This window comes from Chrysemys picta, unplaced genomic scaffold (assembly GCF_011386835.1).
Source record: "Chrysemys picta bellii isolate R12L10 unplaced genomic scaffold, ASM1138683v2 scaf329, whole genome shotgun sequence".
NCBI classification, from domain to species: domain Eukaryota; kingdom Metazoa; phylum Chordata; order Testudines; family Emydidae; genus Chrysemys; species Chrysemys picta.
In genome coordinates, this window is record NW_027053036.1 from 42,588 (window position 1) to 69,842 (window position 27,255).

Below are 27,255 nucleotides of genomic sequence, written 5' to 3' on the forward strand. Positions count from 1 at the left end.
TCATATTACATCATATCAAGTCCTGTGGCGATGGGCGAGCGACGAAGCAGCAGGTGTGGATGCACCGGGAGCTGTAGCTGCGGACCTGCACATAGGCGGCTCAGGCATAATGGTCGTTCCTCACTGACCGAAGCAGCAGTGGAGCTTGGCAACTTCTTGAGCGACTGAGCAGCCCTATTCAGGATTGCACTGCTCACCTCCGTAGAATGAGGAGGGGGCTAGAACATTGCCTGCTTCACCTTACCCTGGCCAGCATACCGCGGCTGGCGGGGATCCCACAAAAGCGGTCGTATAAAAACAAAACTTAGAGTGACACCGATCATGGAATGTGCACACGTTACTGGACAACATCACGGCAGACAGACCGGAGAGAAGAACAGCACTTGTCGCTAGAGAGCTCGCACGCTGCAACATTGACATTGCAGCCCTTAGCGAAACTCGCCTTGCTAATGAAGGACAGCTGTCCGAGTCAGGCTGTGGCTATACATTCATTCACACAGGCAGTAATACCTCTGAGGCGAGGCGTATTGCTGAGGCTGAAAAAAAGCGTGAGCTGCGCAAGTCCAGAGCTGCTTGTACATCATCGACAGTGCCATGACGTGTCTGCCCGACATGTGACAGGACGTTCCACGCCCGAATCGGACTGATCAGTCATCTTCGGATGTACAGAACCCGGTCATCGAAAGAATGAGTGGTTGAGGTCTTCATCGATAACGATGGACGAACATCACTCACATGCAATCTCCCACCCTGTACATAGCAATCCTCTGTTTCATTTTGATGTACTTTAAGGCATTTATTCATTTTATTGATTAAATAATTGTAATTACAGTAATACATCCAGGTATAAAAGATCTACACATCTTGTCCTGTACACAGAACACAGACCGCTCCAATGGATCCCACAACCCATACAGCGAGAAAGCCGTAGCAAGCGTTAACATCTCCAAAATCCTATCCGGGCAGGAAAATGCACCTGCTGTTTGCAACACTTCTATAGTATAGACACAGGGTGAGGGCTAGACAAAGTGACCACGGTTAGTCCTGCTCCATCTCTACTGTCTGGGTTTCCATCTACAGCTGTTCACACTGGAAATGCAGGACAGGGGTAAGGTTAGCCCATCACCAAAAGAACCTTAATGTAAAGCAGTGCTCCTGCCAGTGCCTGGTGGGGATCATGCAGACAGACTACACCCCAGGCTGGGCATTGTCCCAGGGTAAAGCAGGGCTGTAGTGGAAGGTGGAGGAGCCCCTGGACGAACAGGGTGAGGCATGGGACAATTCAGCTAAGAGTTGCAGGGCTGGGCACCAGAAGAATCGCTGGGTGGAACTTTGGGGTATGGCAGGGAGGGGTGGAACGAGCCCCGCTCTAGGTCAGTCCCAGTGCCAATGGCCCACTGCCTTTGAAGAGGCCACCGATGAAGGCCATTTGTCCTACTCCCCTGGGTCCCACAACCCAGCTCTACCAGAGAGAAACTTTGCCTTGGAATCTTAAAGCAAGTGACTTTGTTTCTAGGGCTGAAGGGGGTGGTGGCATGGGAGCCGGTCAGCTCAGAGAAAAAAACTGACCCTTGTGCTCTTTGGGGGATCGTACCTGAAATGGGGGTCAGCGGAGGTGGAAGGGCTGCGTGTAAAGGACCAGGAAGGAAACAGGGTCCTGGGAGAGAGGCAGTGCTGGGACACCCCGTTGCTCATGAGACTCCACCTTCCGAGTAGTGCGGCCCCAGGTCTGTAACCCTTATGCTGGGGAGTGCTGCCAAGCAAAGTCTCCTGCTGCAGGCCCACAGCCCTGCCCAACATAAGGGCTGCAGAACAGGGCCCTCAGAAGGGGAGTTACTACTGTGTCCTGAGGACCATAAGGGATGGGACCTGTCGGAACCACAGGCTTCCCCCAAGGCTTTGGGGGCTAAAGGAGTCGGCTTCTGAAGTGGATACTGTGCCCTGTCACCAGTGATTAGTAGGAACCGGGCTAGCACTCTGGCTCTACGGTGCTAACAGCTAATTGGGGGCCTGAAAGGGGTGAGCCGTGGGGTGCTAGACCTTAGTCAGCCCTGCCCCTGCAGCACATATGGTAGCAGATGGGACAGAGTGAGTCCCAGCTCCAGGAGGGTACCACAGCCAGTGCTGCGAACGGGGCTCCATGCACCCTGCTGGTGCTAGGCTGGGGTCAGCAGCACACAAGTCCCCTCCGTATTTCGGTACCGGCCGGCAGATCCCAGCTCTGCTGAACGACGAAGTGTGGAGAGGGGCCTGCAGCCGCTTGCAGAAGGAATGAGACCCCAGGCACCCAGGAGGTGCAGAGGCCAGCAGCAGGATGCAGGTGGCAGGATCCCTCTCGCACATCCAGGATCTGGGGCTGCTGAACGGGCTGCGGGACAGATTGGAATGATCCCGTTGAGTCTCTCAGCTTGGGGTCCTCCCCGTGGCTGGCAAGGCCATGTCCCGAAGCACTGCCTGGCCACGCCCTGGTCAGCAGAAAGCCTTCTGCATCATGGAAACCCAGCGTGGGGCTGGACGGGAACGATGCCCCCTAGCCATGGAAGCGGGCAGTTCACAAAGCCCCAGCTGAGACGCCGTCACCCCAGAGTCCTGGAAACTGGAGCACACACAGGCCAGGCCGCTCCCAGCTCTTCACAGCCAGGGAGAGGGGCTGGGGCCTGGGCCCGCCAGGGAGCCTGACAGTCGCCCTGGCTCCGGCCTTTCCAGTGCCTAGGTCAGGCCGTTCAGCAATCTTCTCCGGCTCCAGAGCTTCACTGTCAGGTCGCTGGGGAAGGAAGAGAGAGAGGAAGTGAGGCTGGAGGCCGCCCCCGCCCCAGCTGGGAGAGGCAGCACAGCGAGTACAATCAGCTACGGGCCAGGCCCTGCCCCCAACTCCCCCGCCTCCAAATGCATCACGCTGCAGCCCAGGAGAGCAAGGCCGCTGTGCCCCAGGCGGGCGGGCACCGGCGCAAGGAGGGAGCAGATGCGCCCAGCTTCCCGCCAGCGGGATAATCCCCCAGAGCGCCAGTAACAGGGCACTCTGCCAGTAACGCAGGCTCAGCCAGTGGCACCTCACTGGCAGTGGCCAGTGACGCAGTGGGGGGTGGGGATCCCCCCAGCAGTGGCCCAGGAGGAGCAGTAGTCAGATGGGCAAACCCCCGAGCTGGCCACTGAATCCAATCACCTGGGGGACTGGGAGGTGGGGGGCAAGAGGACAGTCTCCTCTTGCAAAGAGCTCTACATGGGGGGAAAATCCAAAAGAATCTCATACTGTTAAGAAGCAGCTGAGACCAGAGCGGAGAGAGAAGAGACAGAGAAAGAAAAGGAGAGAGAGCCAGAGGGGGTGAGAGCCAGAGAGAGCAGGAGGAGGGTCAAGGCAGGCTAGTGGCACGCCCCTTTATGGCAAGGACGCGGTGAGGAAGGCAGGGGGTGAGCCCAGGCACGTAAGTCCATAGCTTTACCTGGCAGTCACTGCGGCACAGAGAGAAACCGAGGGGGGGTGGGAGGGAAGAGAAAGGAAAGGAGAAAAGGGACATGGTCGGAAAAGAGGAGATCAGAGACGGTGCCAGAGACATTGTGAACCCGGGGACCCCCTCTGGGGGCCAGGGCTGTGCACAGGGGCTGGGGAGCAGAAGGAGGGGGCGGTGGTGCTCTCATTGGAGATGCACAAGGCACCGTCGAGGAGGAGCTGGTGCCCGGTTGGCAGGAAGTCCGTTCTCTGCGCTGAGGGTGGCAGGGCCAGCAGCACCAGGTCTGGCTAGTCCCGGCACATCAAAGGAGCTGGCAAGAGCATCCCAAAAGCATGGCGGGGCAGGGCAGGACCAGCGCTTGGCATAACTGGATGGGGCAGAAGAGCCTCACTGTGGGGCGACCTAACAATGGCTGAGAGATGGAGGAGACGAGAGGCTAGATGGGGAGGGGTTGGGGGCCCTGCAGCCGACTGCTGCCCCACACCAAACCGCCTGCAGCCCGGCTCCGGCGCTGTTCCCATCCCTCACTCCCAGCGCCATTCCAGGCCCTGCCACATGCGGGGAGCAACAGTGGGTTTGGAGAGCTCCTGCAGCTCTGCTGCACTGGGGTGAGTTGGGGGTCAGACCTCCCTCCCCCATGCCGCAGGGGCCTAGCCCAGCCCACCACCCTCACCTGGAAGCAGTGAATATGTGCTTGGAATTGGTGCAGATGGCATTGATGGGGCTGTCGTGGCCCTTGATCTCCCCAACGGGTGTGAAGTTCTCCATGTTCCAGACCTTCACCACGCCCCCGCGGCAGGCGCTCAGCAGCATGGGGCAGCCAGGGACGAAGGCCAGGGCGCAGACCCAGTCCTTGTGCGCGTTGGGGATTTGCTGGCAGGCACAGAGACAGGGCAGAGCCAGTGAGCGCCCACGATCCACGCTGCCAGCCGGGGCCATCAAGACCCAAACTGCCCCCTGAGCTCCAGGGCAGGGTCAGGCCAGCAGCCAGAGCCAGATGCTGGGTTTGCAGTTGGCTGCTGGCTCTGTAATGGGCTGAGACAAACCCCCCACATCTGTACCGTGGCTGAGAGCTGGAATTTTTAAGCTCCGATTGATTTCTCATCAAGCAGCAGCCGAGGATTTGAATTCAAGACAAGGGGACTCTGGTGAGCTACAGAAACAGCTCAGCAGGAGAGAAGAGGGCTCCGCCCCAGGAGACAATTGCTCATTGGGATTGACCAGGGGATCTCCAAGCTCTAATCAATCCAAGCCGTGCTGGCAACCCTGATACGAGACACACAAGATGGGGGAGAGAATCTCTTTGATTGGACCAATTTCTGTGTGTGTGGGGGGAAGGGAGAAGTCTGCAAACTCAGCTCTTCTTCCAGGGTGGGGCTTGAAAGCTTGTCCCTTCCACCCACAGGAGCTGGTCCAATAAAAAAGAGATTCCCCCTCACCCCCCATCTCTCTAATTATTTGTCTGCCATCAATCCTCAGCGCTCCAGTGGGAAGAAAAATGAGCATTTCATAGGGGAGAGACTGTGGGGGAGGGTCACACAGCCACAAATGGTGACTAGCTCTGGGCAGCTCCATTTTGGGGGACACCCCAACCACCCCATTTTCAGAGGAGCAGAGCCCCCACTGCTCCCCTTGACTCCCACAGTGCCCAGCTCCTCTGAACAACCCAGCCCCGGGCGGGCACACGGTAGGTTCTCCAAAACAGAGCCCCCCACCACTAAAAAAAAAAAAAAAAAAAATCAATGGAGGCCTCTGAAATGTTAGCCAAGTCTCATGGCAGAGCCAGACTTCCTGCCTCCCAGCACCGGCCTGCACGCCCCCTTCGGCTGCTGCTCTATCCCAGACCCACCGGAGGCCATCCCCGCACTGCTGCGCGCCACCACTGACCTGGAGAGCCAGGCACCGCGGCCTGTGGCGCCCGGAGACCAGACAGCCACACTCACCGGGGTCAGAAATAGGGACAACGCCGAGCGCTATCTACCCCCAGACCAACCTGTCCCCATTCGCCATAGGCCACTGAGCCCTTTAACTGCAGCAGGTGGGGCCCAGCCCTATAGAACTGGCTACCGTGATTTTTCCTGTGGGTCAATGGCCAGTGACAGAGAAAAGGTTCCCCACCCCTGCCCTAAGGGCTGCAGCTGGGAGAGGAGCACTGGGTCCTACTTTCAGCCCCCTTTGGGCGTGATCAGCAGCTGCTGGGGCTGATGTAGTGCAAAGCCCAGGAGCAAACAGGCTAAGCTGCTCCACGCTGGGGTTTGTGCCAGTGCAGCTTCCCCCGGTGCCAGTCCAAATCCACCCCTGCCTCAATAACACAGCTTCCAGCCGGGAGGGAGCGGGCCCCCGCTCAGCCCAGAACGACTGCTCCCTCTGCCTACGCAGCACCCGTCTGCCTCCCCACAAGAGCTGCCCTTGCCTGGGGGCCCGAGTTAGCCCCGCCCGGACCTGTTGAGCTCCCAGATGCGGACAGAGTTCCCGGCGGCAGCGTAGAGCATGGTGCCGGTGGGGTTGAGTGCGATCTGGTTGATCTGGTGCTCGCCCTGCACGCTGGCAATGGTGCGGGTGGTGGTCCTGGCACAGGCGTCCCCAGAGATCACCTGACCTGAAGAGCTAAGCCAAAGAGACAAACAGGTGAGCCTCAAGGCAGAGACCCTCGGGGGAGGGAGGGGGCAATTTACACAGTGTGGAATGGAAGATCTAGCCCGTTGTGGACTGATTGGAAGGCTGGACAGCGTCTGTCCCCAGCCATCTATAGGGGGAAGCAACGCCCCTTCCTGGCCACATGCAGTGCCAGTGGTGCCAGGATGAGACCCCCCCGCTCAGCCCCACGTCCCCTCAAGCCGGGAGCAACGGCACAGCAAGGGTGACCCAGGCAGCAGCTTTCGGCACCCAAGGGAGGTGCCTTGCCGCGCAGCCAGCCAGACCCGTACCAGCAGGCATGCCAGCTCCACGCCCAGGGCGGAGCGACACAAACCCCACCCCTGGCTTGGAGTTGATGTTGACAGGCAGCCCAGGCATGTTCCCGCCCAGGGCCGGCGCTTCCATTTAGGCGACCGCACCAGGATTTGGGGGGGGGAGGGGCAGCAATTCGGCAGCGGGGGGTCCTTCCGCGCTCCGGGTGTTCGGCGGCAATTCTGCAGCGGGTCCTTCACTTGCTCCAGGACCCGCCGCCGAAGTGCCCCGAAGACCGGGAGCGTGGAAGGACCCCCCCACCGCTGAATTGCCGACGACGACCGGGAGCACGGAAGGACCCCCCCACCGCTGAATTGCCGACGACGACCGGGAGCACGGAAGGACCCCCGTCTAGGGCGCCAAAAACCCTGGCGCCGCTCCTGTTCCCGCCAGTCAGATTGGGGAGGCCTAAAAGAGAAGTCTCAGTCTGTGGCTGGGCACCAGAGAGAGGGGCTGATTCGCTGGGGTCTGGAAACGGTGCTGGCAGCTGCAGATGGGTCATTACCCATCCCTGATCAAAGCAACTGTAGGGTGCACGGTGCCCCCCGAAACAGACGAGAGGAGCAACTTCCCTGAGAGCAGAGCACCAAGCCACGGAGCCTCCACGAGCCAGGCCAGGCTAGAACGACCTGCATTGCAGCATTCCTAGACTCAGCCCTGCAGACCAGCCCGGCCGCCTGGCCTTTGCAATGCTGCCCTGAGTGCAGAACGCTGGCAGGGCAGTGCGTCGAGCTTGGCCAGGCCCACAGGGCAGCCTCCGTGCGTCAGGTACTTACGTGAGGGTGCGGACGCACTTGGCCGAATCCCGGATATCCCACACCTTGATGTAGGAGGTGGAGACAGTGAAGACCAACCCTGAGTGGCTGCAGTACTTGATGGACACCACATTATTGGGGTGGCCCTTTAGCGAGGCGATTTCCTGGCCCGTCACCAGGTTCCACATTTTGCAGCTCCGGTCTGCGGGAGGAGGCAGGAGCACATGACACTGCGGGACCCTTCCTGTCCTCAGCAAAGGATCCCCATGGCTTCCTCCCTCCCTCCCCCCCGCCTCCCCCTGCTCCCACGAGTGCCCCAGGGGAGCTCAGTCCCTGTGGCCCATCCAGCCTCTGGCACCTCTGCCAGACCTGCCAACGGGGGGAGGGTCTATTAGTGCCAGGTGCGAGGTGAACATCCAGCCACTAGGAACCGGGCAGAGGCCCCAACAACTCGCTTCAGGGATGTCACCACACAGCTGTTCAGAACTAATGACTCGTGCAGCATTGCTGCCCTCTGCTGGGGGGACCCAGAACTGCACCGGCCCCGTTGTGGCTTTCAGGCAGGCCGGTGCCGTCTGAGCAAGAGGCTCCTGTCCTGCCCCCGCAGTTTGGGGTGGCTCAGCCCCTCCCCTGGGTAACAGGCTCACTCCCCAATGATCACACCCAGAGCTCAGCAGCCGGCCCGCCCCTGAGGCGCGCACCTTTGGATCCGGAGAAGAGCAGCTCGTCGGTGGCGTCCACACGGAGAACGGGCTTGGAGTGTCCTTCCGCCACGGAGATGCACTGCAACGGGGCCATCCGGGTGCTCCTGGCACCGCCCACGGGGTTAATGAGGCCCTTTCCGTGGAGAGAGAGAGCAAGGGCGTCAGCAGGAGGGCGCTGGCTGGGTGACCCAGGACGAAGCCAGATCCCGCCCCACGAGGCTGCCAGGGCCTGCTAGTGGGGCTCCGGAGCAAAGCAAACCACAGACAGAAGCTGCCGGGCAGCCTGCTCCCCAGACAGGCCCCCCGGGGGCAGGTCACACCCCATCGGTGCTAAGGGCTCAGGGACTCGTGCAGACCCTGCCTTGGCTTGGGGCAGGGGCTTGGAAAGGAAACGGGCTTCACCCCCGGCCATCTCGCTGCTGGCACAGATGAGCTACCCCCCTCCCGCCGTGAGAGCTGTGGGTGGCCTCTGTGCCCCATCCAGGCAAGATCCCGAAGCCAATAGAGTCCAGGCTGCTGCATGGCACACGCTGCCCCATCCCCTGTGGAGTCAGAGACTAGCAGGGACAGGCTGGCTCTGGACCCAACCCCCAGAACCTCCAGGCTTGAACAAACTGGGGCCCTGCTCCAGCCGTGCTATGTGGGGCATAAGGGCACCACCCCGTGGCCAGCGGGGGGGAAGCGCCCTCTCTCCATCTGACCCACTCCGGTTTTGCAATGAGCTTCACCCTACTTTGGCAGATGGGGAAGGGATTTTTAACAGGTCACAATCAAATCAATGGCAGAGCTGGGAACGGAGCCCAGGAGTTCTCAACCCCCCGAGATAGCCCCAAAGCAGCTTCCCAGCCAGGATCTCTAAGCACCTCCCCTCCTCCCAGCAGGGTTGGATTACAGGTGGGGACACGGAGGCAAAGGGAGGGGAAAGGGCTAGCCCAGGGTCACACGGCACATTTGTGGCATGGTTGGAATGGATTTTTTGAGGGGCGCTGAGCACCCACTACTCCAGCTGATGGTGCTCAGGGTGTCAGAGTCAGGCCCACGGTGTCTCAAATAGGCACCCAAAGGCCAGTGGGGAGATGCTCCTCTGCCAGCCTGGCCCTTTTGATGTGCAGGGAATGGGGGAAGGAGAGTTCTCCTGGCACAGACACTGCCTTGGGCTAGTGTAATTGGTTCTATGTGGCTCGTGTTGCAAACCCAGGCATGCTGGGGGCAGAGCCAGGGCCTTAGCACACCCCATTAGGGGAACTCTGGGTTGTGGCATAGCTGGCAAGCAGCCCTTTGGGAGGTTGCAGTGAGTTAGAGCAACCCCAAGGCTGCTCTAATATATCTGGGAGGCTGCACAGGCCTCAGCAGCAGCCACAGGATCCTCGGTGCCAAGAGGCTGCACCCCAGGTGTTTACTCTTTGCAGATGGGGAAACCGAGGCACAAGACAGGGATAACAATCCTGACCAGCCTCGCCACGTTTGTCAAGTGCTTGGAGATGTCTGAACTGAAGGTGCGAGAGAAGACCCAAAAAAAAGCATCATAGCCTGGACCCTCCAAGCATCCACCGGCTCCAACAACTGGCCTGCCCTGCCTCTTGCAGCTAGGCCAGACACAGCGCAAGATATCATCACTACCCGCCCTGCCCTCGAGGCAGAATAGAGCATGCAGCTGCCCCCATTCAGTGAAAGCACCGTACGCTATCCGCTTAAACCCCCAGCACTGCATTTCAAGACGATGGCTCAGACCTTAAGGCACTGGAGACCAGAGGCAGAAAGGGACTTCCACAGCCGGACACGGCATGCCAGGGCCATGCGGGGAAGCAGAGAGAAGGAAAGAGGGACACACAGCGAGCAAGAGCAGCACCAGGACAGAGTCCCAATAGATTTAGCAAAGAAGCAAGGCCCAGAGTTTGGCCAGCACGGATTCAGCATGCAGGGCAGGGGGAGGGAAATGCGAGAAGCAGGAGAGTTCTAATCAATAGAAAGTTGTATGTACCTCAGCACCTCCGAGACAGAGGAATCGCTGTCGTCAGACCTAGGGACAGAAAATTAGCAGGATTACGGGAGAAAAAATCCCGGATGAGAGAGGCAGCAGCGGAGTCAGAGAGTGGAGTGTTGTTATTGCATCCAAGCTAGCGGGGTAGAGAGGGAGGAGCGGACACAGAAAACCAGAGAGGAAAGGGGCAGAGGAGCAGGAAGGGACACGTGGCTCGGACACAAGATCTTTCAGGCTGGACTGGAGTCATTCAGCCAGAAGGGACTGTTACAATCACCCAGTCTGACCAGTACAGTGCAGGCCTGAGGCCTCGCCCGGGGATTCCTGCATCCAGTCTTCATTTAATCTTCCCATGGTCCCCCATCTCATCACTGCCACCAGCCATCCAACCTAGCCCCTCAGGTTCCGCACTCCTGGTTTTGGGGTACGGCTGGGGTGTTCTGACACGGTCCGGCTCTGCGCTATCGTGCGGTCTGATAGCAGGCAGGATGGGGACCAGGGGCTGGTCCTGAGCTGCAGGCAGTGCCATGGGCTCCCCCCGGTTTGAACATCGCCGCCAAACTGGGATTCTGCAGGGAGGCAGATGGGAGGTGGTTGCTACCAGCTCCCATAGGGCCAGGTCCTCGGGAGCTGTAAATCAAAGCCGCTCTGCTGCCCCCACGGCAGCTAGGCCAATTTGCACCCGTGCAGGGGCTGGCCCATGACGGTCAAAGGCAGTCCTAAGGTGGGCTCGTTCCTCCGTAGAAACCAAAGGCTGCCACTGGAGAGCACCCCCACCCCACCTCCGAAGGGTCACAGCCCCTGGCACCAGGAGCAATTGGAGCACCTACGGGCCCCTGGCGGAAAGCTCGCCCCACCCAGAGCAGCCACGTCACCTCCTGAGGGGGACCGGGACCTGTGAGCAGCCGGCATCTCCCCACAGAGCACAGTGGGAGAGGGAGCAGGGCCCAGAAGGGGCAGGTGCGATGGCACAGCCAGTGCCACACAGAACCGGGGTAGGGCCGACTGGGAAATGGCTTCCCCACCGCCTGGGGACCCCTGCCAAGCCCAGCGCCGACGAGCCCCATGCTTCGCTGGGGACGGGATGGCGGCTTAGTGTCCTCAGCTAGCAGCCCCCTGGACCCACCTCACCCGCTTTATAACTGCAGCCAAACCCACCCAGCAGCGTCCCTGCGGGTGAAATTCTCCTCTGCCAGCAGCCAGTGTGACAGCCGCCATCTTGGCCAACACACTGGGGCCTGAACCAGGGCCCTCCAGAGCTACCAGCAGGAGCTAAAGAGCCCAGGGCCGCTAGTGGGGCTTGTGACAGCCCCAGCCCCCCAGGGGATCCCCACGGGCCCAGCGGGGGATCGGGCACTGCCACGTGTGTGCACACAACGCTAAAGGCCAGGGCACCGCTTCGGGCCTGTTCTGAGGGCTCTAGCAGTGCAATGTAACGACGAGCCTCCAGATGGATCATCTACAGGGAGGGCATCTGCCACCCCAGGCTCTTAACAGCAGCTGCTTCTGCCTGAGCTAAAGGCCCAGGCTTGGCAGCTCAGGGGCAGCCCCGAGACAAGGTCCAGCCAGTAGAGGGGGACCAAAGACCCCCCCTCCATATCAATGGGGTTATAGACAGGTCTGGCATAGGGCCCCTGCCCAGGGAGATGCTGCCCCATGTGAAGTTCTACTGCACCAGTATTGCAGCTCTCTGCCTTCGCCCTGGTCGCTTCACTAGCCCGGCAGGAGCCTGCGGCTGACTCCAGCTGGGACTGCCGGGCCCGAGGCAGAGCGGGGACGGTACCTGGGGACAGCCATGGGAGTCACCGTCTGCCATTCACTGCTCTTGGGGCTGGGCTCCCTGGAGCTTCACCCCCCTACCCGCTCCTTGCCCCACGAGGCTCTTACTTGTCCAGCGCGGAGCCCTGGCTCTGGTTGCTGTGAGGCGGGATAAGACGTTGCGGTCATTGCGCGGCCTGGTGGGAGGGGATGAGGGAGGCGTGAAGCCAACGTCCGAAGTCCTGAGCCGGGGTGTTCAGAAAGAGACCCATGATCACAAGCCTGGTCCGGGGATCTACCCCCTGCCCCGCACCTCCACTCAGCACAGGGAGGCCTGAAGTGCCAGCCCATGGTGAAGTGATTATTCCCCTCTATTCGGCACTGGTGAGTCACATCTGGAGTATTGCATCCAGTTTTGGGCCCCCCGCTACAGAAAGAATGTGGACATACTGGAGAGAGTCCAGCAGAGGGCAACAAAAATGATTAGGGAGCTGGGGTACATGACTTATGAGGAGAGGCTAAGGGAACTGGGCTTGTTTAGTCTGCAGAAGAGAAGAGTATGGGGTGGATTTGATAGCAGCCTTCAACTACCTGAATGGGGGTTCCAAAGAGGATGGAGCTTGGCAAATGACAGAATGAGGAGTAATGGTCTCAAGTTGCAGTGAGGGAGGTCTAGGTTGGATATTAGGAAAAACGATTTCACTAGGAGGGTGGTGAAGCACTGGAATGGGTTCCCTAGGGAGGTGGTGGAATCTCCTTCCTTAGGGGTTTTTAAGGTCCGGCTTGACAAAGCCCTGGCTGGGATGCTTTAGTTGGGGATTGGTGCTGCTCTGAGCAGGGGGTTGGACTAGATGACCTCCTGAGGTCCTTTCCAACCCTGATATTCTATGATTCTATGGCACAGCTGGATCCAGCACCCAGCGTCGTGCCTGGGCACAGACGAGTGCACAGGTTGGTCCCCGATGGGGAGCTAGGCCCATGTGCTCTCCAGCCTCTCCCCACTCACCTGGCAGGCTGCCCCCGGTCATAGGATTTCCTCCGGGTCAGAGGCGAGGTGTCCGAGCCACAGGACTGCCTAGGGCTGGAACAGAGCAAGACCTGATCCGCAATCGCCCCTCCTTTGGGCCAGGGCCCTTCAGCACTGAACATGCCTACCCCAGAGCAAGCGAGCCGAGAGCCCTGGGGCAGCGCACAGATCCACCTCCCGAGCATGGGGTCCAGCGGGCTGGATCAGGCCCCGGCAGGGCCCAAGGCCAGCGGCCCCGGCTAAGGGTTTGCGCTGTGAGCGCAGGTCCTGTTGGCTTCATCACCGAGACTGCTGCTGGAGAAGGCAGCTCCGTGCCTTCGATAAGAGGGCTGTGGAGACTGGACGCCCAACTCTGTCCGACAGCAGAACACGGTTTGTGCCCGCCTTCCCCAGGCCCCATCCCCCCGACGGGCAGTTTGTGGACACTGGCAATCCAAGATGGCAGAGCAAGCTGGCCCCACCACTGCATGCTGGGACAGGCTGGGTCGACCGAGAGGAGTCCAGACTCAAGGCTCCAAGGGCAGAATACGATGGCCCAGCCCACCTCTTCCCCCAAGGGCCTGTAAGCACGTGGGGCCCACGCTTGCCAGGGCTTACAAGGTGCTGCCACGGGTGGGCAGGCTGATGGTGCGGGAGACCTTATCCTTGCGGTAGGAATCCCGGATGGAAAAGCCGATCCCGTCTTCCTTGATCTCCATGAGGGACACCAAGGACTTGGTGATGTTCTTGGTGGAGATGTCCAGCGTGGGTCCCAGGCACTCGGCCGACACAGCCTTCATCTGGCCTGACAGCTTGGGTTCCCCCTGTAGCGTGGCACAGGGAGGGGAGGGCTGAGAGGCGAGGAGTTCACTGCCCCGAGGGTAGCACGTGGAGCGAGTCTGAGACGCTGGCGCCCCTTGGCCATTCAGTTCCAAGAGGCCTCTGGGGCCAAGCACCCAGCAGTGGCAGATCTAGAGAAACCTTTCAGTTGGGCCCCGGTTGCCAGCATTAACGTTTCATGAACTCATTAATGAGGGCAACAGGAAGTACCCCCTGTGCAAGGCTGAAACGTGTATGGCCCAGAGTGCCGGAGCAGCTCTCCCAGGAGGATTCGGCACATGGAGGGACTGGTCCAGTCAATTAGCCTCTGGGAAGGGCGCACAGCACCAGGGCGTCACATGGGTTTTATTTGCTCCCAGAGGAGGGCTAGACAGCACCAGGGCACCTTGCCTGGATTCAGGGAAGCCCAGTACAGCTCAATGATGTGGCATTTAGGGGTTTAAAGTGGGCTCTACGACTCAAGGAGCCATTTATAGGGCCAAAGTAACACGCCAGGCACGGCCGTCACCAGGAGACCAGACCCCGGGCTATTTCAGTTCCAGACCCAAGACATTCCGCCCATGGAGAAGACTCCCGCCAAGGGCCACCGCCCAGCCGTGAGCACAAAGGGAGAGGGGGTACAATGGACCAAAGACCCCACATCTGGATGTTAAATGGCCCTGTCTGTGGCTGTGAACTGACCTTGAACTTGAAGTCGTCCTGGCTGGCCGAGCCCTTCAGGGTGAAAGACTGGGAGAAGCTGTAGGAAACAAAGGGTTAAATGGCCGATCCCCTTTAAGGCTTAACTTAATGCTAAAGGAAGAAACCACTGCCCATCACCCCCACCCCATAACACCCTATCACCAGCCCGGCTACGGTTCCTCCTCCCATTCCTCGAGGTACAGCCCATCCCCCGGTCCCTTTCGGGGCCCTCTTCCCTCCCAGCTCCGTCTTGACCCTGGCCCTCAAGAGGAACGATTACTGGGACAGTTCTGTACAGCCCCTGCACGCCTGGGTTTGAGCACGGCCAGTCATCGCGTGTGGGTAGCCTGTGCACCGTCGGGTCCCACGTAGGAGCTCCGAGGGGCTGGAGCATGCTCGGTGCAGACAGAACCTGGAGAATTTAGCTGCCAAGCTCTAATGGGTCTACCTTGCCAATGAGTGCCACAGAGATGCGCCCCCCTCCCTCCATAGATCCCGCCGCTCAGGGGCGCACGAGGCTGGGACACTGCACGCTCCCTGGTGCGCTTACCTCCCCTCCGAGGTCAGGCTGAACTCCGAGATCTCCTCGTCTGTGCTGGCGTAGCCGTTCTCTGCACAAGGAACAGCCGACAAGGGTGCGTCAATGCAACAGAGGGTGGGAGGGCACCGCACTGGGCTGGTCCGATCAGAGCCAGCCAGCAGGCGGTCGCCAATCAGCGTGTGGCCCTTTAGGTCCTTGGGACCCCCCCAGACCACTGCTATCATTAACTCTTTGCCACCAAAGCGCCATCAGTGCATCCTCACGGCTGGACAGGCTGTGACCATGTGGGCTGATACGTCTGGATGAAGCGGGCCTATCACTCCTGCCCACAGGGTCAGAGCAATGCCAAGAGCCCTGGGGTGGGCTCCATCTGTCCCAATGGGCAGACGTGCCATCTGTAGGGGCAGGGAAACACCCCAAGCCTTCCCAGCTGTTGCCAGCCCCAGGCCCCACATCAGCGCTGCCGGCTGCTTTGCCAGCCAATGCCCAGTACTCACGGGGGTCCCCAGGAGGGAAAAGCCCAGCACCCACCTTGCTGCACATTGTGGATGAGCGCCTGCAGCTCGGGGTGGGACTCCGCTTTCTCCCGCAGGGCATCCAGGATCACATGGTTCTGGGAGGAGCCGGTCACATCCGTTTGTCTCAGGCGCCCTTCCAGCAGGCGAATCTGGGCTTCTTTCTGAGCCACCTGCAGCCCCTGTTTGGCGGGAGCAGGAGGTTACCTTCCGTCCAGCACACAGGACGGGCCAGTGGGTGGGACGGGGAATCAGCTCCTGGCTTCAGTCCCTGTCCCTGGGCACAGATGCAGGTTCCACACCAGCCTCACTCAGCTGCTGCTTGTACCCCTGTGACAATGTGGTTCTGGCGGAACCCAACTGAGAGTGCCAACTCAGGACAAATTGCTCAAATAGGGCAGTTACAGCCCAAGGCTGGGGTTTTTCCACCTCTAAGGCAAACCAAACCAGCCAGACTAGGAGGACTTCGGTCTCACCCCCTGGCTAACCGCAAGTCTCACAAGCAATCTCCCTTAGACACTCCAGTTTCCCAGTATTACCACCAGTGCCACTCGTTATGGGGACAAATGGTTATGAAAAGCAATACCCCAGTAAAAGAAAAAAGGTTCTCCTGATCCCAAAGGACCAAACCCCAGACCCAGGTCAATATACAAATCAGATCTTACTCACAAATCAGGCTGTTGCCAATCCTTTAGAATCTAAAATCTAAAGGTTTATTCATAAAAGGAAAAAGATAGAGATGAGAGTTAGAATTGGTTAAATGGAATCAATTACATACAGTAATGGCAAAGTTCTTGGTTCAGGCTTGCAGCAGCAATAGAATAAACTGCAGGTTCAAATCAAGTCTCTGGAATACATCCCCCGCTGGGATGGGTCCTCAGTCCTTTGTTCAAAGCTTCAGCTTGTAGCAAAGTTCCTTCAGAGGTATGAAGCAGGATTGAAGACCAGATGGAGATGAGGCATCCGCCTTATATAGTCTTTTCCAGGTGTAAGAACACCTTTGTTCTTACTGTGGAAAAGTACAGCAAAATGGAGTCTGGAGTCACATGGGCCAGTCCCTGCATACTTTGCTGAGTTACAAGGCGTATCTGCCTTCTCTCAATGGGTCCATTGTATAGCTGATGGTCCTTAATGGGCCATCAAGCAGGCTAGGCAGAGCTAACACCATTTTGTCTGGGATGTCACCCAGCAGCATAGCAGAAGTTTGAAATACAGACAGTATAGAACCAATATTCATAACTTCAACTACAAAATTGATACACACATATAGACAGCATAATTATAACCAGTAAACCATAACCCTTGTCTTAGACACCCCATTTGACCCCCTTTATACAAGATCTGGGTGCCACTACAGGACCTTGGTTGCAACAATGATCTATATGGTCCCAGAGGATATCAATAACGTCACAAACCCATTCCCCTCTCTGGGTCCAGCAGCACACAGGCCAGGCAGGCCTCTCAGTCTCCCTCACCCACGCACAAAGGATGCCCGAGGCGCAGCCAAATAGCCCTGGCTCCAAACCTCACCTGCAGCAATTGTGATCCCACGCTAACAGGGGGCCACCTGGGATCCCATGTTCTGCGATCCACCCCCCAGAGCTGCACCCCCACTTGAAGGCCCTTTGCCTGACCTTATCGATGGATGCCTTGAGGAAGTTGTCCAGCAGGAGGCGCGCCTCGGCCAAGGAGCAGGAGCTGATCACCATGGAGGTGTCGGTGGAGTCCAACTCCTCCTACGGTGCAAGAGAGACCCCGAGGGAGGGGAATTAGAACGGCGCTGAGGGCGGTGAAGGGCAGAAAGCAGAGGGCCAGCAGAGACACCAGCGCCACGGAACCGGGGGGGTTTCCTTGACTGGCTGACGCCGGCAGGGACGCAGGTGCTCTGCGAGCAGGCGGCAGGGAAGACGACTTGCATGCCAATACTGTGCATGAGCACTCGCACTGGAAGTGTGCCTGGAACCAGGCCCCTGATTGGGCCATCTATGGGGACTGAACCACACACCTGCAGATTTAAAGAAGAGGAGCTTCTACCGCCTGGACGGCAGGAGCTGCTCGCTAGCCAGGTGACCAGAGCAAACCAAGGGCAGGTTTACACTGGGAACTTATACCAGCATAGCTATGTCTCTCCAGGGTGTGAAAATCCCACTCCCCCCCCCCCCACCATCCCGGAGAGTCTAGCTCTGCCGACCGAACTAAACAGCCACCTCCTTGGGAGATGGATTACCTACTCCAACGGGGAGCGTCTACACATAAAGCCTTGCAGCTGTAGCAGATTAAGCATAGACATATACTAAAAACCTGTTTACGACCTCCAGCTGCTAGGAGGGGAGCAGAGAGCTACACTGTGCTGAACCTGGGTCAGACCCCCCATGTCATTAACGGTGCGTCCACACAGCAAAGAAAAACCCACAGCAGCGAGCCTCTGGCCAAAGGATTCGGGCTTGCACTACGGGGCTAAAAGTAGCAGTGTAGACATTCCCGCTCATGGGCTCCAAGACCCTCCAGAGCCCAGGCTCCAGCCCTTGTGTGAATGTCTACACTCTTCGTTTTAGCCCCGTAGCCCTGCGAGCCAAGGCAATGGATCCAGGCTCTGAGACTTGTGCTGTGGGGTTTTCCTTGGAGCACAGACACCCGACAGGTGCCAGGGAGAAAGGCTCATTATTAGGCTATTGTTTCTCTGTGGAAATATTTGATTAAACAAAAATTTCCATTCTGGTCAAAATCCCACCCTCCCTTTACAAAAATCTGACATCAGAAAAGAGACTCAATGTTTGACAACAGCTTTCAGCACAAGTTCACGGTTTCAGAAAAGGGAAACTCTTTCCCAAGACACCCAATTTTTTTGCCTTAAACCATCAAAACTGATTTTGAAAAACCACAAAAATTCCAGTTTCTCGGGTGAAATTTCAAAAGAAAAAACTAAAAGGGTTTGAGATTTCCTACAAAAGCAAACAGCATCTTCAACCCTCTCTCATGGCTACACCTGGAGTTGGCTCTGAATACCGGGCTGCCCCCCCGTGCTTGGCTTCGGTCTAGGCTACAGGAACACCACTGTGGAACTGGGCTGGGTCGAGGCAGTGTCTCACAGGAGGTTGTGTTGCGGTATATGCAGGGAGTGGAGAAAGCCCATGTTCTAAGCATGTTTGGAGCCTGGCGGCGACCCAGGCTGGAGCCTGGTGCTGACATGGGTTTTTCTGTGCACACAGACAGGATTGAGCGTGGCTAGACCACGCCTTGCCCGCAGCACTGGATACACCATGGGTACATTTGTCCCATGGTACGGACAGGGCTTCCACTGACTCCAGCATGTGCAGAACTCCCATCAGGGCTGTTGGGCCTAGCAGCTGGTGGTGGACATCATGCTCTCCGCAGCCGTCCCTTCCACAAATAAACCATCCAGCACCGATGGAGACCCTGACGGACCAACATATAAGGGGCTTCCTAAATCCTGGCCCCGACCTTGCAGACCGTGCAGCGGAAGAGGGCTGATTCTTGGCCTCTGCTGGTCCAAGCCAAGCCACAGCCATGTCCGTTAGCCTGGCACCCACGGGCCTACGGCAGCCTATCGCACCAGCCCCGTGAGTGCTCAGGCACCTGCTGAACTGGCCCTTATACAGCCGTCATCAGCAAACAAGCAGAGAAAGCAGCCAGACTGCAACAGCTGCTCTGTGACGTTTCTGTAGGGAGGGGGCGAGCTCTGGGGGCTAAGAGCAGGGAGCCAGCTCGGCCCTGACTCCCTGCGTGACCCACGACAGAACATTTCAGCCCAATAGTTGGAGCTTAGAAAGCAAGAGGACCCTGCAAACCTGCCTCCTGCACCCCTTATGCTTAAACTGCCTAGAGGAAGAGTCCAGCCAGCCAGCCTCCTGCTCACGCCCAGTCCCCACCCCAACTATCAACCAGCCCCCAGAGCACCCCCTTTCCCTTACAGCACACAATGCCCTGGGGTGATCTCCCCTGCTCCCCCTCCCGTGAGACCAACTCCCCATATACAGACCCCCGCACCTCACCCCCGCCCGCAGGCCCCCTCCCCAGGCACCTTGGTCTCCTCCAGCTGCATGATGGTGGCCTGGCAGTCGGCGATGCTGTCGGTGATGTAGTCAATGTTGGCTGTCAGCACCTCGATCTCCTCGTTCAGCTCCTGCAGGCCCTTCTGCTCCTCCGGGCTCTCCGCCTGCAGCTTTCCCCTCTTCCCCTGCAGCGCCTCCTGCAGCAGCGCCAGCTCCTCGCGTTTCTGGGGGGCGGGTGGGAAGGAAACGCCTCAGCCGGCGCTGTCCAGGTGCCAGCAGCCTCCCAGCACTCCTGGCCCTCGGTCATGCTCAGACCACCCAATCCCCACCAGGGCACTGCCCCCCACACCTCACCTTGATCAGCCGCTCCATGTCTGCCTCCAGGTTGACGATGGTCATCTTCTGCATGACAACGTCAAAGATGCGCTGCTCCAGCGACTGCCACTTGAGCTGGGCCGCCTTGCTGAAGGTCTGGCTCATCCCCTTCTTTGGGAACTTCTTCCTGCAGTGGGATGGGACATGGTCGGGGGCTTCCACCAGGCGGGCGCTCGGCCATTACGCCCACTAGTGCTCAGGACAGAGGGGCATTTACACATCAGGTCTGCCTCCAGCCAATGTGGAGAGTCTCACGTGTCAAACCACATGGCAGAGTCGCCCACAATGAAAGAGCGATCGTTTCCCGTGTTCCCACAGAACTCCGCTCCCATCTAACACCCAGGAGCCCAGGGCCTGAGGGCCAAGCAGGGAACGAGGCCGCGGGAGACACGGATTCGGAAGCACTGGTCTGACCCGGAGGGCGAAGGGTCTCCCAGGAAGTGGTCGATTTTCCGGTTCCACTGGCGCACGATGCTGGAGACCGAGCGAGAGCCGGACTCCGGTTCCGAGGAGGTGGTGCTGGCGGACACCTCCACACCCGAGTCCAGCATGGCTGGCTTCTGACTCAGCCTCCCAGAGACCCGGTCCGACATGGGCTTGGCCAGGCGGCGCAGAGCAGAGACCTGGGTGAGAGCAGTGCCTGAGGGCTGGGCCTCCTGGGAACACCCACAGGGGGCATCGCCCCCCAGCCACCCCAGTGGCAGAGCGACTCCAACGCTTCTCAGGTGGCAAAGTGAGCCTGGGAGCAGCTGAGCACCTTTCAAGAGAGCTGAGCCTATCTGGGATGGGTGAAGGTCCGGTACCCTTGGATAGCAGTTTCCCAGAATGCATCAGGAGGGGCTGGGAAGGGGCTGGGATCGAAGCACCACACCGTCCCGTGAGCTGTACGTGTGCTGGGGCAGGAGGCAGCCTGGATGAGTCACCTGACCAAGTCAGCTGCCAGGACCCAGCTCCAGGAAGGAGGGAGGGGGACACAGCCTGTTGTGCACGGTCACACATGGCATGCAGAGAATTCCTCCTTCCTGACCCCAGAAGATGAGCTGCCCTCAGAGGCAGACGTTTCCTCCCCCACAATCACTGTCATCTCCTGCTTGGTTACTCCTAGCCATAAAACCACCAGGCTCTGTGGGAAATCCACCCCACCCAGGGCCAGCACCTTGGGAACAACCCAGCATTGGCGGAGCACGACCCACTGGGACAGCAGAGGGGACTATTCCGTCTGGAGAAGCCCCAGGGCCCTGCCCTGCCAACGGCCCGATCTAGGAGCCAGGCCTCAGCGCCCACCCAGTCATGGCCCCGCGAGCAGCTCTCCAGACCCCCACAGGTGCAGGGGCTGGCACTCACCTCCTGGGTTTTCCTTCGCAGCACGATTTCCTGCTGCCGCTTCTGAGACTCCAGCGCCCGGATCTGAAACTGCGCGGGAGAGAAGCCAAGCCTCAGTCGACTCCTGAGCGGGTGTGAGCCACTAAAGAGGAACCCAGGGTCTGGGGTAGAACCCATGGCAGCAATGGAGGCCAGCACGTGGGATGTTCTCAGTGCAGGCCATGGGCCAGATTTTGATCTCACCAGCAGCGGTGTAAAACCTGGATTTATTCTGCTGTAACTGATGGCAGCACTGTGGCATTTGTACCTGCCCTGAGCAGCAACCAGAGATGCAGGAGGAAGCAATCACCTCCTCTGACCTGGGGAAGGCGGAACCTGCCACCCCACCAGGTGCTGATCTCAAGGGATGGACAGACAGATGGACATGTGGTTGGGAGAGGGGACGTGCTGCGCCTTCAGCAGGGGGAGGAGTCCCCAGACAGACAGTGGGGTGGCTGGTTTCTGCACAGGGTGCCCAGCACACAGCTCCCCAACCAGGAAGGGTTTTACGCTGTTCTATGCTGCCGGCCCCATTCCTGGCTTCACAGGACCTGCAGGCCTTGGCCAGCCAGTGGCCCAACACGGGCTCTGAAAGCAGCGGGCCTGGGTGCCAAGCCGGGCACTGATCCCAGCGGCCGGGCACCCGGGAGAGCTCTAACACACTGTCGAGCAGAGGTAGGGCAGGACTGAACGTGGAATGTTCTTGATGCAGGTGACGGCTGGATTCACATCACAGCAGCAGCAGTGTAAATCTGGAGCGACTCCGCTAATGTCAATGCAGTTACTCCAGATTTACAACGAGCGTAATAGAGAGTGGAATCTGGTCCTCTGTTGGTGCAGCGCTTGCTCCAGATTTCCCATCACCTTGCTCAGCCATCCCTGCGGCTCAGCCACAGCTTTGCAGGGCTCCCCTGCTGCCCCATATCCCGAATGGCCCCACTCCCTGTCTCAGCCCTGCCCTGTCACAGGGGCTCCCCTGCCCCTGCCCCACCCTGCGTCAGGGGCTCTGGGTGCAGGCTGGCTCACCCAGGTAACTGCTCACCTGTGCACAGGGGAGGGGACCTGACACATCATGCATCAGCGAGGGCTCTCCAGCACCCTTCCCATCTGGTCCCAAGGAGCCTGGCTTGGGGCATCTCCCCAGGAAAGGCCCAGACCCCTTGGAGAACCCACACTCCCCGCTGCACCTTGGCCAGCTGGTGTGGGAGCTCAGAGCCGAGTGAGGGGCACAGGCCCCAGCCAGAGCTGCCCTCTCTGCAGAGCCCTGGCGAGGAGCTGGGTTCTCACCTCCTGCCTGCGCTGCTCCTTCTTCAGCTGGGCGATCTCCCGATTCCGCTTGGTCTCCACCAGCCGCCTCCGCTGCTGCTCCTTCCGCGTCTGCTTCATCAGTGCCACCTGAGGGCCCCCCCGACAGCCACACCCAGCATAAGGAGTGTGCACAAGGGGCTGTGCCCATCCACCGCCCCTCCCCAGTTTGAAGAGCTAGCACAAGCGGGCCATGCCCCTCCAGCCCTCTCCTCCTCTGCCCAGCCAGGTACCTTCGCCTTCTTCATCTCTGCCACCTCAGCCTGCAGCTTCTTGAGCTCCCGCTCGTAGCGCGACTGGTTCTTGAGCAGGCGAGCGTGTTCCTTCTGGGCTGCCTGCAGCTTCTGCAGGTCCCGATTCATCTCCTTCAGCCGCTTCTCGTAGTCCGCCTTGATCTTATTGGCCTTCTCCTCCGTGTAGCATTCCAAGGTGCCTGAAGGGGGTGGCGCAGAGCCGCTCAGAGTGTCAGGCTAGGCCGAGCCCATCACGCTCCATCCCACCCAGCTGCCCCCTGGACCCACCAGGCCCCCAGGGAAAGCACCCTCCGTGGGGGACACTTTAGATTAACTCTTGGCCTCCAGGGACAGGCCTGCCTGGTCCAGCAGCTCAAGAGATGTTCAATGGCCGAGTAGCCCAGAACAGTCATTGCCTGCAAGCCAGAACCATGGGCCTATTTTAGACCAATAACCCCGTCAGCAGAGCAGTGCCAGGCATGTGCCAGGGACAGCACCGCTCCAGGGACTGGGTGCACACTGTTCTCCTCCAGGCAGCCATTGCTGTTCAGCCCAGAGGGGGATGCTGCTGAAATGAGTTTGGTGGGACTCAGCTGGGGGCAGGTGTCTCAATCACTAAAGTCTCAGTTATAGCATCAGCTGCCCCCCTCGGGGAAGATGCCCAGGACTGAAAAGCCCTGGAGATGGAGTTCTCTGCATGGGCAGGCTACGCTGCTGCTCCTGCATTGGAGAGCCACAGTTTCCTTGCTGGGAGGAAGTCGGGAGCAGCTGGGAGCTTGGCCACAGATGCCAGGTGGCTTTGCCTCTTTGCCTGGCCCTGTCTCCCTGACGCGTGTCAGAGCTTGGAGCTCCTCCGAGGGAAGGGACTTTCCCTGGGCCCTACACCCACTGTCTCCCCACAGCCAGCGGGCTGCACAGCTGGGAGGTCACGGGGTCACCAGGCCCAGCCCTGATCAAGAGGCGGGACAAGTGGCACACAGCTGAGGAGAAGGATCGATCCCAGGAGCTGGGAAGCCAGACACTGAGCAGCCAGCGGGAATCTCTGGGGACTGCAAGAGGGACATGGAATGCAGGGGGCAGCAGCCCAGTTTGGGCCTCATTGGGCGCCGGGAGAACCCCAGGGTTTCTCCTGCCAGCGCTGGCTCAGAGGACCCGTGCGATGGGATGAGCAGGGGGGTGGAGGGGGCACTGCCCGTACTGAGGTTCTGCAGCACCCGGTCCCTCTCCAGCTGGGTGTCGCGGATCTTGTTCTGCAGCAGGATCAGCTTCTCCTCGTACTGGTGCTTGAGGGTCTGCAGGCGCCACTGGCTGTTCTCCAGCTCGTCAGTCAGCTTCTGCTTGATCTCGATCTTGCAGGTCAGGTCGGCCAGATCAGCCTGGAAATTCACCACTAGAGGTGGGGGGAGAGTCAGGCAGCCAGGCAGTCCCGGGGAGGTCAGGAGGAGAGAGCCAGGCAGTCCTGGGCTGGCCTGGAGAGGGGAGGGGCAGTGCCTGGCTCACGGGTCCCCTATGGACTCTGGCATTGCAGAGGAAAGGAGGCAGATGAGGCAGGACTCAGAGGGGATGGCATCTCGCTCCTGCGGTCTTAGCCTTGCCTGGGTAGCCGAAGGCGAATGCAGGGGGCTGAGGAGGAAGGGACAGAGCTTGGCAGCCAGGCCTGTGCCACTGAGCACCAGCTGAGCCGGACCACCTTAGCACCCTGACTGGCACCTCGTGCACCTCCAGCCAAGACCTGCCCAGCTCACCCTACAGGCCCACTGCAGCCGCCTACCGCCTCCCCAAAAGGGGCACAGCCCTGAGTCACTGTAGATATCCCCGGCCCCAGCCTGAGCACAGAGCTGGGCGCCATGCCCTCCGAGTTACCCTTCTCCTCCGCATCGGAGTCCGAGTCCACCAGGCTCTCGTCGCTGCCCGAATCCTCGTCCTCATCCTCACAGCCACTCTCCTCCCGCTCCTCCTCCTCCTGGGAAAGAAGCGCAGGGTTAGGGCAGAGATCAGGAGCCTTCGGCCCCTCTCCTATCGTTGCAGGGGCTCAGGCCTCTCCCCATCCGCCACCCCCAGATGTGGGTGAATTAAAACGATTGCCTCGGAAACCAGTGCCAGGCAGAGGCAGGAGAGAGGACGTTTGACCCGGGGCCAGGGGCAGGGCTGATCCCTGTCTGCAAAGGGAGTGGGCCATGTCTGGGGAGTTCCCCCCACCCTCCCCGCTGAGATGGCAGCTGAAAATGAAGGACCTGATGAGAACGGCTGGGGCAGAGGGGACACGGTTCACGGGACAAAGCCCAGCTGCACGGAAAGGCCTGTGGCTAGTTGCCCTGCCCCACCTGTTGCCAGGGTATCAGATGGCACAGGGCACTGCCAGGGAGAAGAGGGGACTGTCTTACGCGCCATCCTCGGCCATGCCCTGCCCCCACTCTCCACACCTAGGCGGGGCCAAACAGCAGCAGACTGGCTGCCCTATGGGGGGGTGGTCATGGACCCTGCCCCTGCCCCCCAGATCCCCTGCGACTCCCACAGACAGGCTGGGCTTTGCCCCACCTCCCAGGGTGTGGCAGGACACAGCTGCCCCAAGCGCCGGCGAGGCACAGAGAAAGCCGCTGGCATTCTGGCTAGCAATCGGGCTCCCACCCCCCACTCCACGGGGGAAGCCTCCCTCACCTCCTCGTTCTCGTCTGTCTCCTCCCAGTTTTCCTGCTGCAGCTTTGGCCTCTTCTTAAAGGCCTCCTTCTCCAGGCTGCCAGGAAGAGACGGGATGAACCCCGGTGACAGGGGAGCCCTGGCACACGGTCCCCTTAGACCATACATCCCCAACACCCTCCATCTCAGAGCCCTTCAGGAACCCAGCTTCACTGCCCTCCAGAGGGACGGGCCAGGCAGTGTTACCAGATGAGGAGACTGAGGCACAAGGAGGGGAAGGGACTCACCCAAGGTCATGTGGCACGTCAGAGGCAGAGCTGAGAAAAGAACCCAGGAGTCCTGATTCTCTGCTGTATGGCTTTGGCTTCCCAATGATGGGGCAGGACAATGTGTTGTCCCACAAACTTATACAGGATCGTTTTAGGGGTCAAGGCAAAGATGCCACATTTATTAATCTGTAACTATTAACAAATACCTCAATGCTTATACACATACAGTCACACACACACACACACACACACACCAAAATGTTCTGCAGCTGCTGGATAGTTACCAGTCCTGAGTGTAGTTTGAGTTCGCAGCTTGGGATCGTAGCTCGTGACAGCTAACTGGCCAGGAGAGCTGAGCACGAGGGGGAGCCGGGTCTCTGTCGGGCGCGCACCGATGCTCCTTGATGTTGATAGCAGAACGTTACCCAAAGTCTCTCATCTCACCCTTCCTTTTTTATAGGAGTTTTTGGATTCAAAGTCTCTAGGTCTCGCTGTGTCACGCCGCCTCTGGGTTTGACTTGATCACCCGTCAATTGCAGGCGTGACTGTCAGCCTGGGACCTGGCTTTGATCTTCCTTCTGTTGTTTCTTTTTAAGGTGGATGCTTCTTGCTTGAGTTAGGGCTGTTGTCTAGTTCTTCAGCCGTTGGTATTTGAACTTTATCTCATCAGGACGGGCTGGTGCTGGAGGTTGATTCTATCACCCATACATCCCTCATTCACACATCTTAACTAGACTAATAAAGTTACAGCCGGGTTTGCAAAAATGAAGGTTGCAGCAAGCCCTTACAAAATGGAGTAAGCATTTTAAAATGGGGTTTGAATTACAATATAGCACAGAAGTTACAATGTAGGCAAAATGGCAAGTGTAATAGAAGTTACAATGTAGGCAAAATGGCAAGTGTAATAGAAGTTACAATGTAGCAACAGAAGTTACAATGGTACAGTGGATAACTTAAAAACAATTTCATTCACATTGGTTCTACATTGTCCCCCTTTTGACCCTTCAATCCAGGGGTATTGAATGGGTCACACTTTATGCAATTGTTTTAAGGCTATATATTGGGAAACAATGTGAGCTTGTGGTTTTAGCTTAAAGTACAGCCTTTTCATCCAGCAGCACATACCACACATTATGATTAACATTAAGCTTATCAGAATAAAGAAAACAACAATTGGATGTAACATAATTGTTAAAGTTGAAGACCAGGATGGGGACCATCCCTTTAAAATATCATACCAATGGTGCGTCATGATTTGCTCCGCTTGTGCAGATACTCTTAATATTTCAGATCCCTGATGTAAAATAGCCAAACTGCGTGTTTGAACCTGGGTCCGTGTGGCTTCAGTCAGTTGGCTAATTTGTCTATTGTCCTGTATTAGTTTGTACAGACTTGTCCAATTGACTCCCAAAGTGAAGTTGAAGTTTAGAATATTACTGGTATCCAGCAAAAAGAAGAACAGGAGGACTTGTGGCACCTTAGAGACTAACAAATTTATTAGAGCATAAGCTTTCGTGGACTACAGCCCACTTCTTCGGATGCATATAGAATGGAACATATATTGAGGAGATATATATACACACAGACAGAGAGCATAAACAGGTGGGAGTTGTCTTACCACCTCTGAGAGGCCAATTAATTAAGAGAAAACAAACTTTTGAAGTGATAATCAAGCTAGCTCAGTACAGACAGTTAGATAACAAGTGTGAGAATACTTACAAGGGGAGATAGATTCAATGTTTGTAATGGCTCAGCCATTCCCAGTCTTTATTCAAACCGGAGTTGATTGTGTCTAGTTTGCATATCAATTCTAGCTCAGCAGTTTCTCGTTGGAGTCTGTTTTTGAAGTTTTTCTGTTGTAATATAGCCACCCGCAGGTCTG

General features: G+C 58.4%; 1 protein-coding gene across 1 annotated transcript; it reads right to left on the reverse strand.

Annotated features, from left to right (window-relative positions):
- Window positions 1-791: 791 nt before the first annotated feature.
- On the reverse strand, window positions 792-26,964 carry LOC135972205 (kinesin-like protein KIF21B). The gene is given in 24 exon segments (XM_065579473.1): window positions 792-2,764; window positions 4,123-4,322; window positions 5,892-6,056; window positions 7,175-7,355; window positions 7,855-7,990; window position 9,394; window positions 9,839-9,877; window positions 11,726-11,756; window positions 11,759-11,838; window positions 12,603-12,677; window positions 13,221-13,426; window positions 14,124-14,181; window positions 14,674-14,734; window positions 15,196-15,361; window positions 16,814-16,915; window positions 19,222-19,416; window positions 19,547-19,739; window positions 19,982-20,190; window positions 20,912-20,980; window positions 22,217-22,324; window positions 22,468-22,667; window positions 23,666-23,857; window positions 24,331-24,430; window positions 25,126-26,964. Coding segments are annotated over 23 exon segments (2,784 nt in total). The 5' UTR covers window positions 25,273-26,964; the 3' UTR covers window positions 792-2,764; window positions 4,123-4,252.
- Window positions 26,965-27,255: the final 291 nt, after the last annotated feature.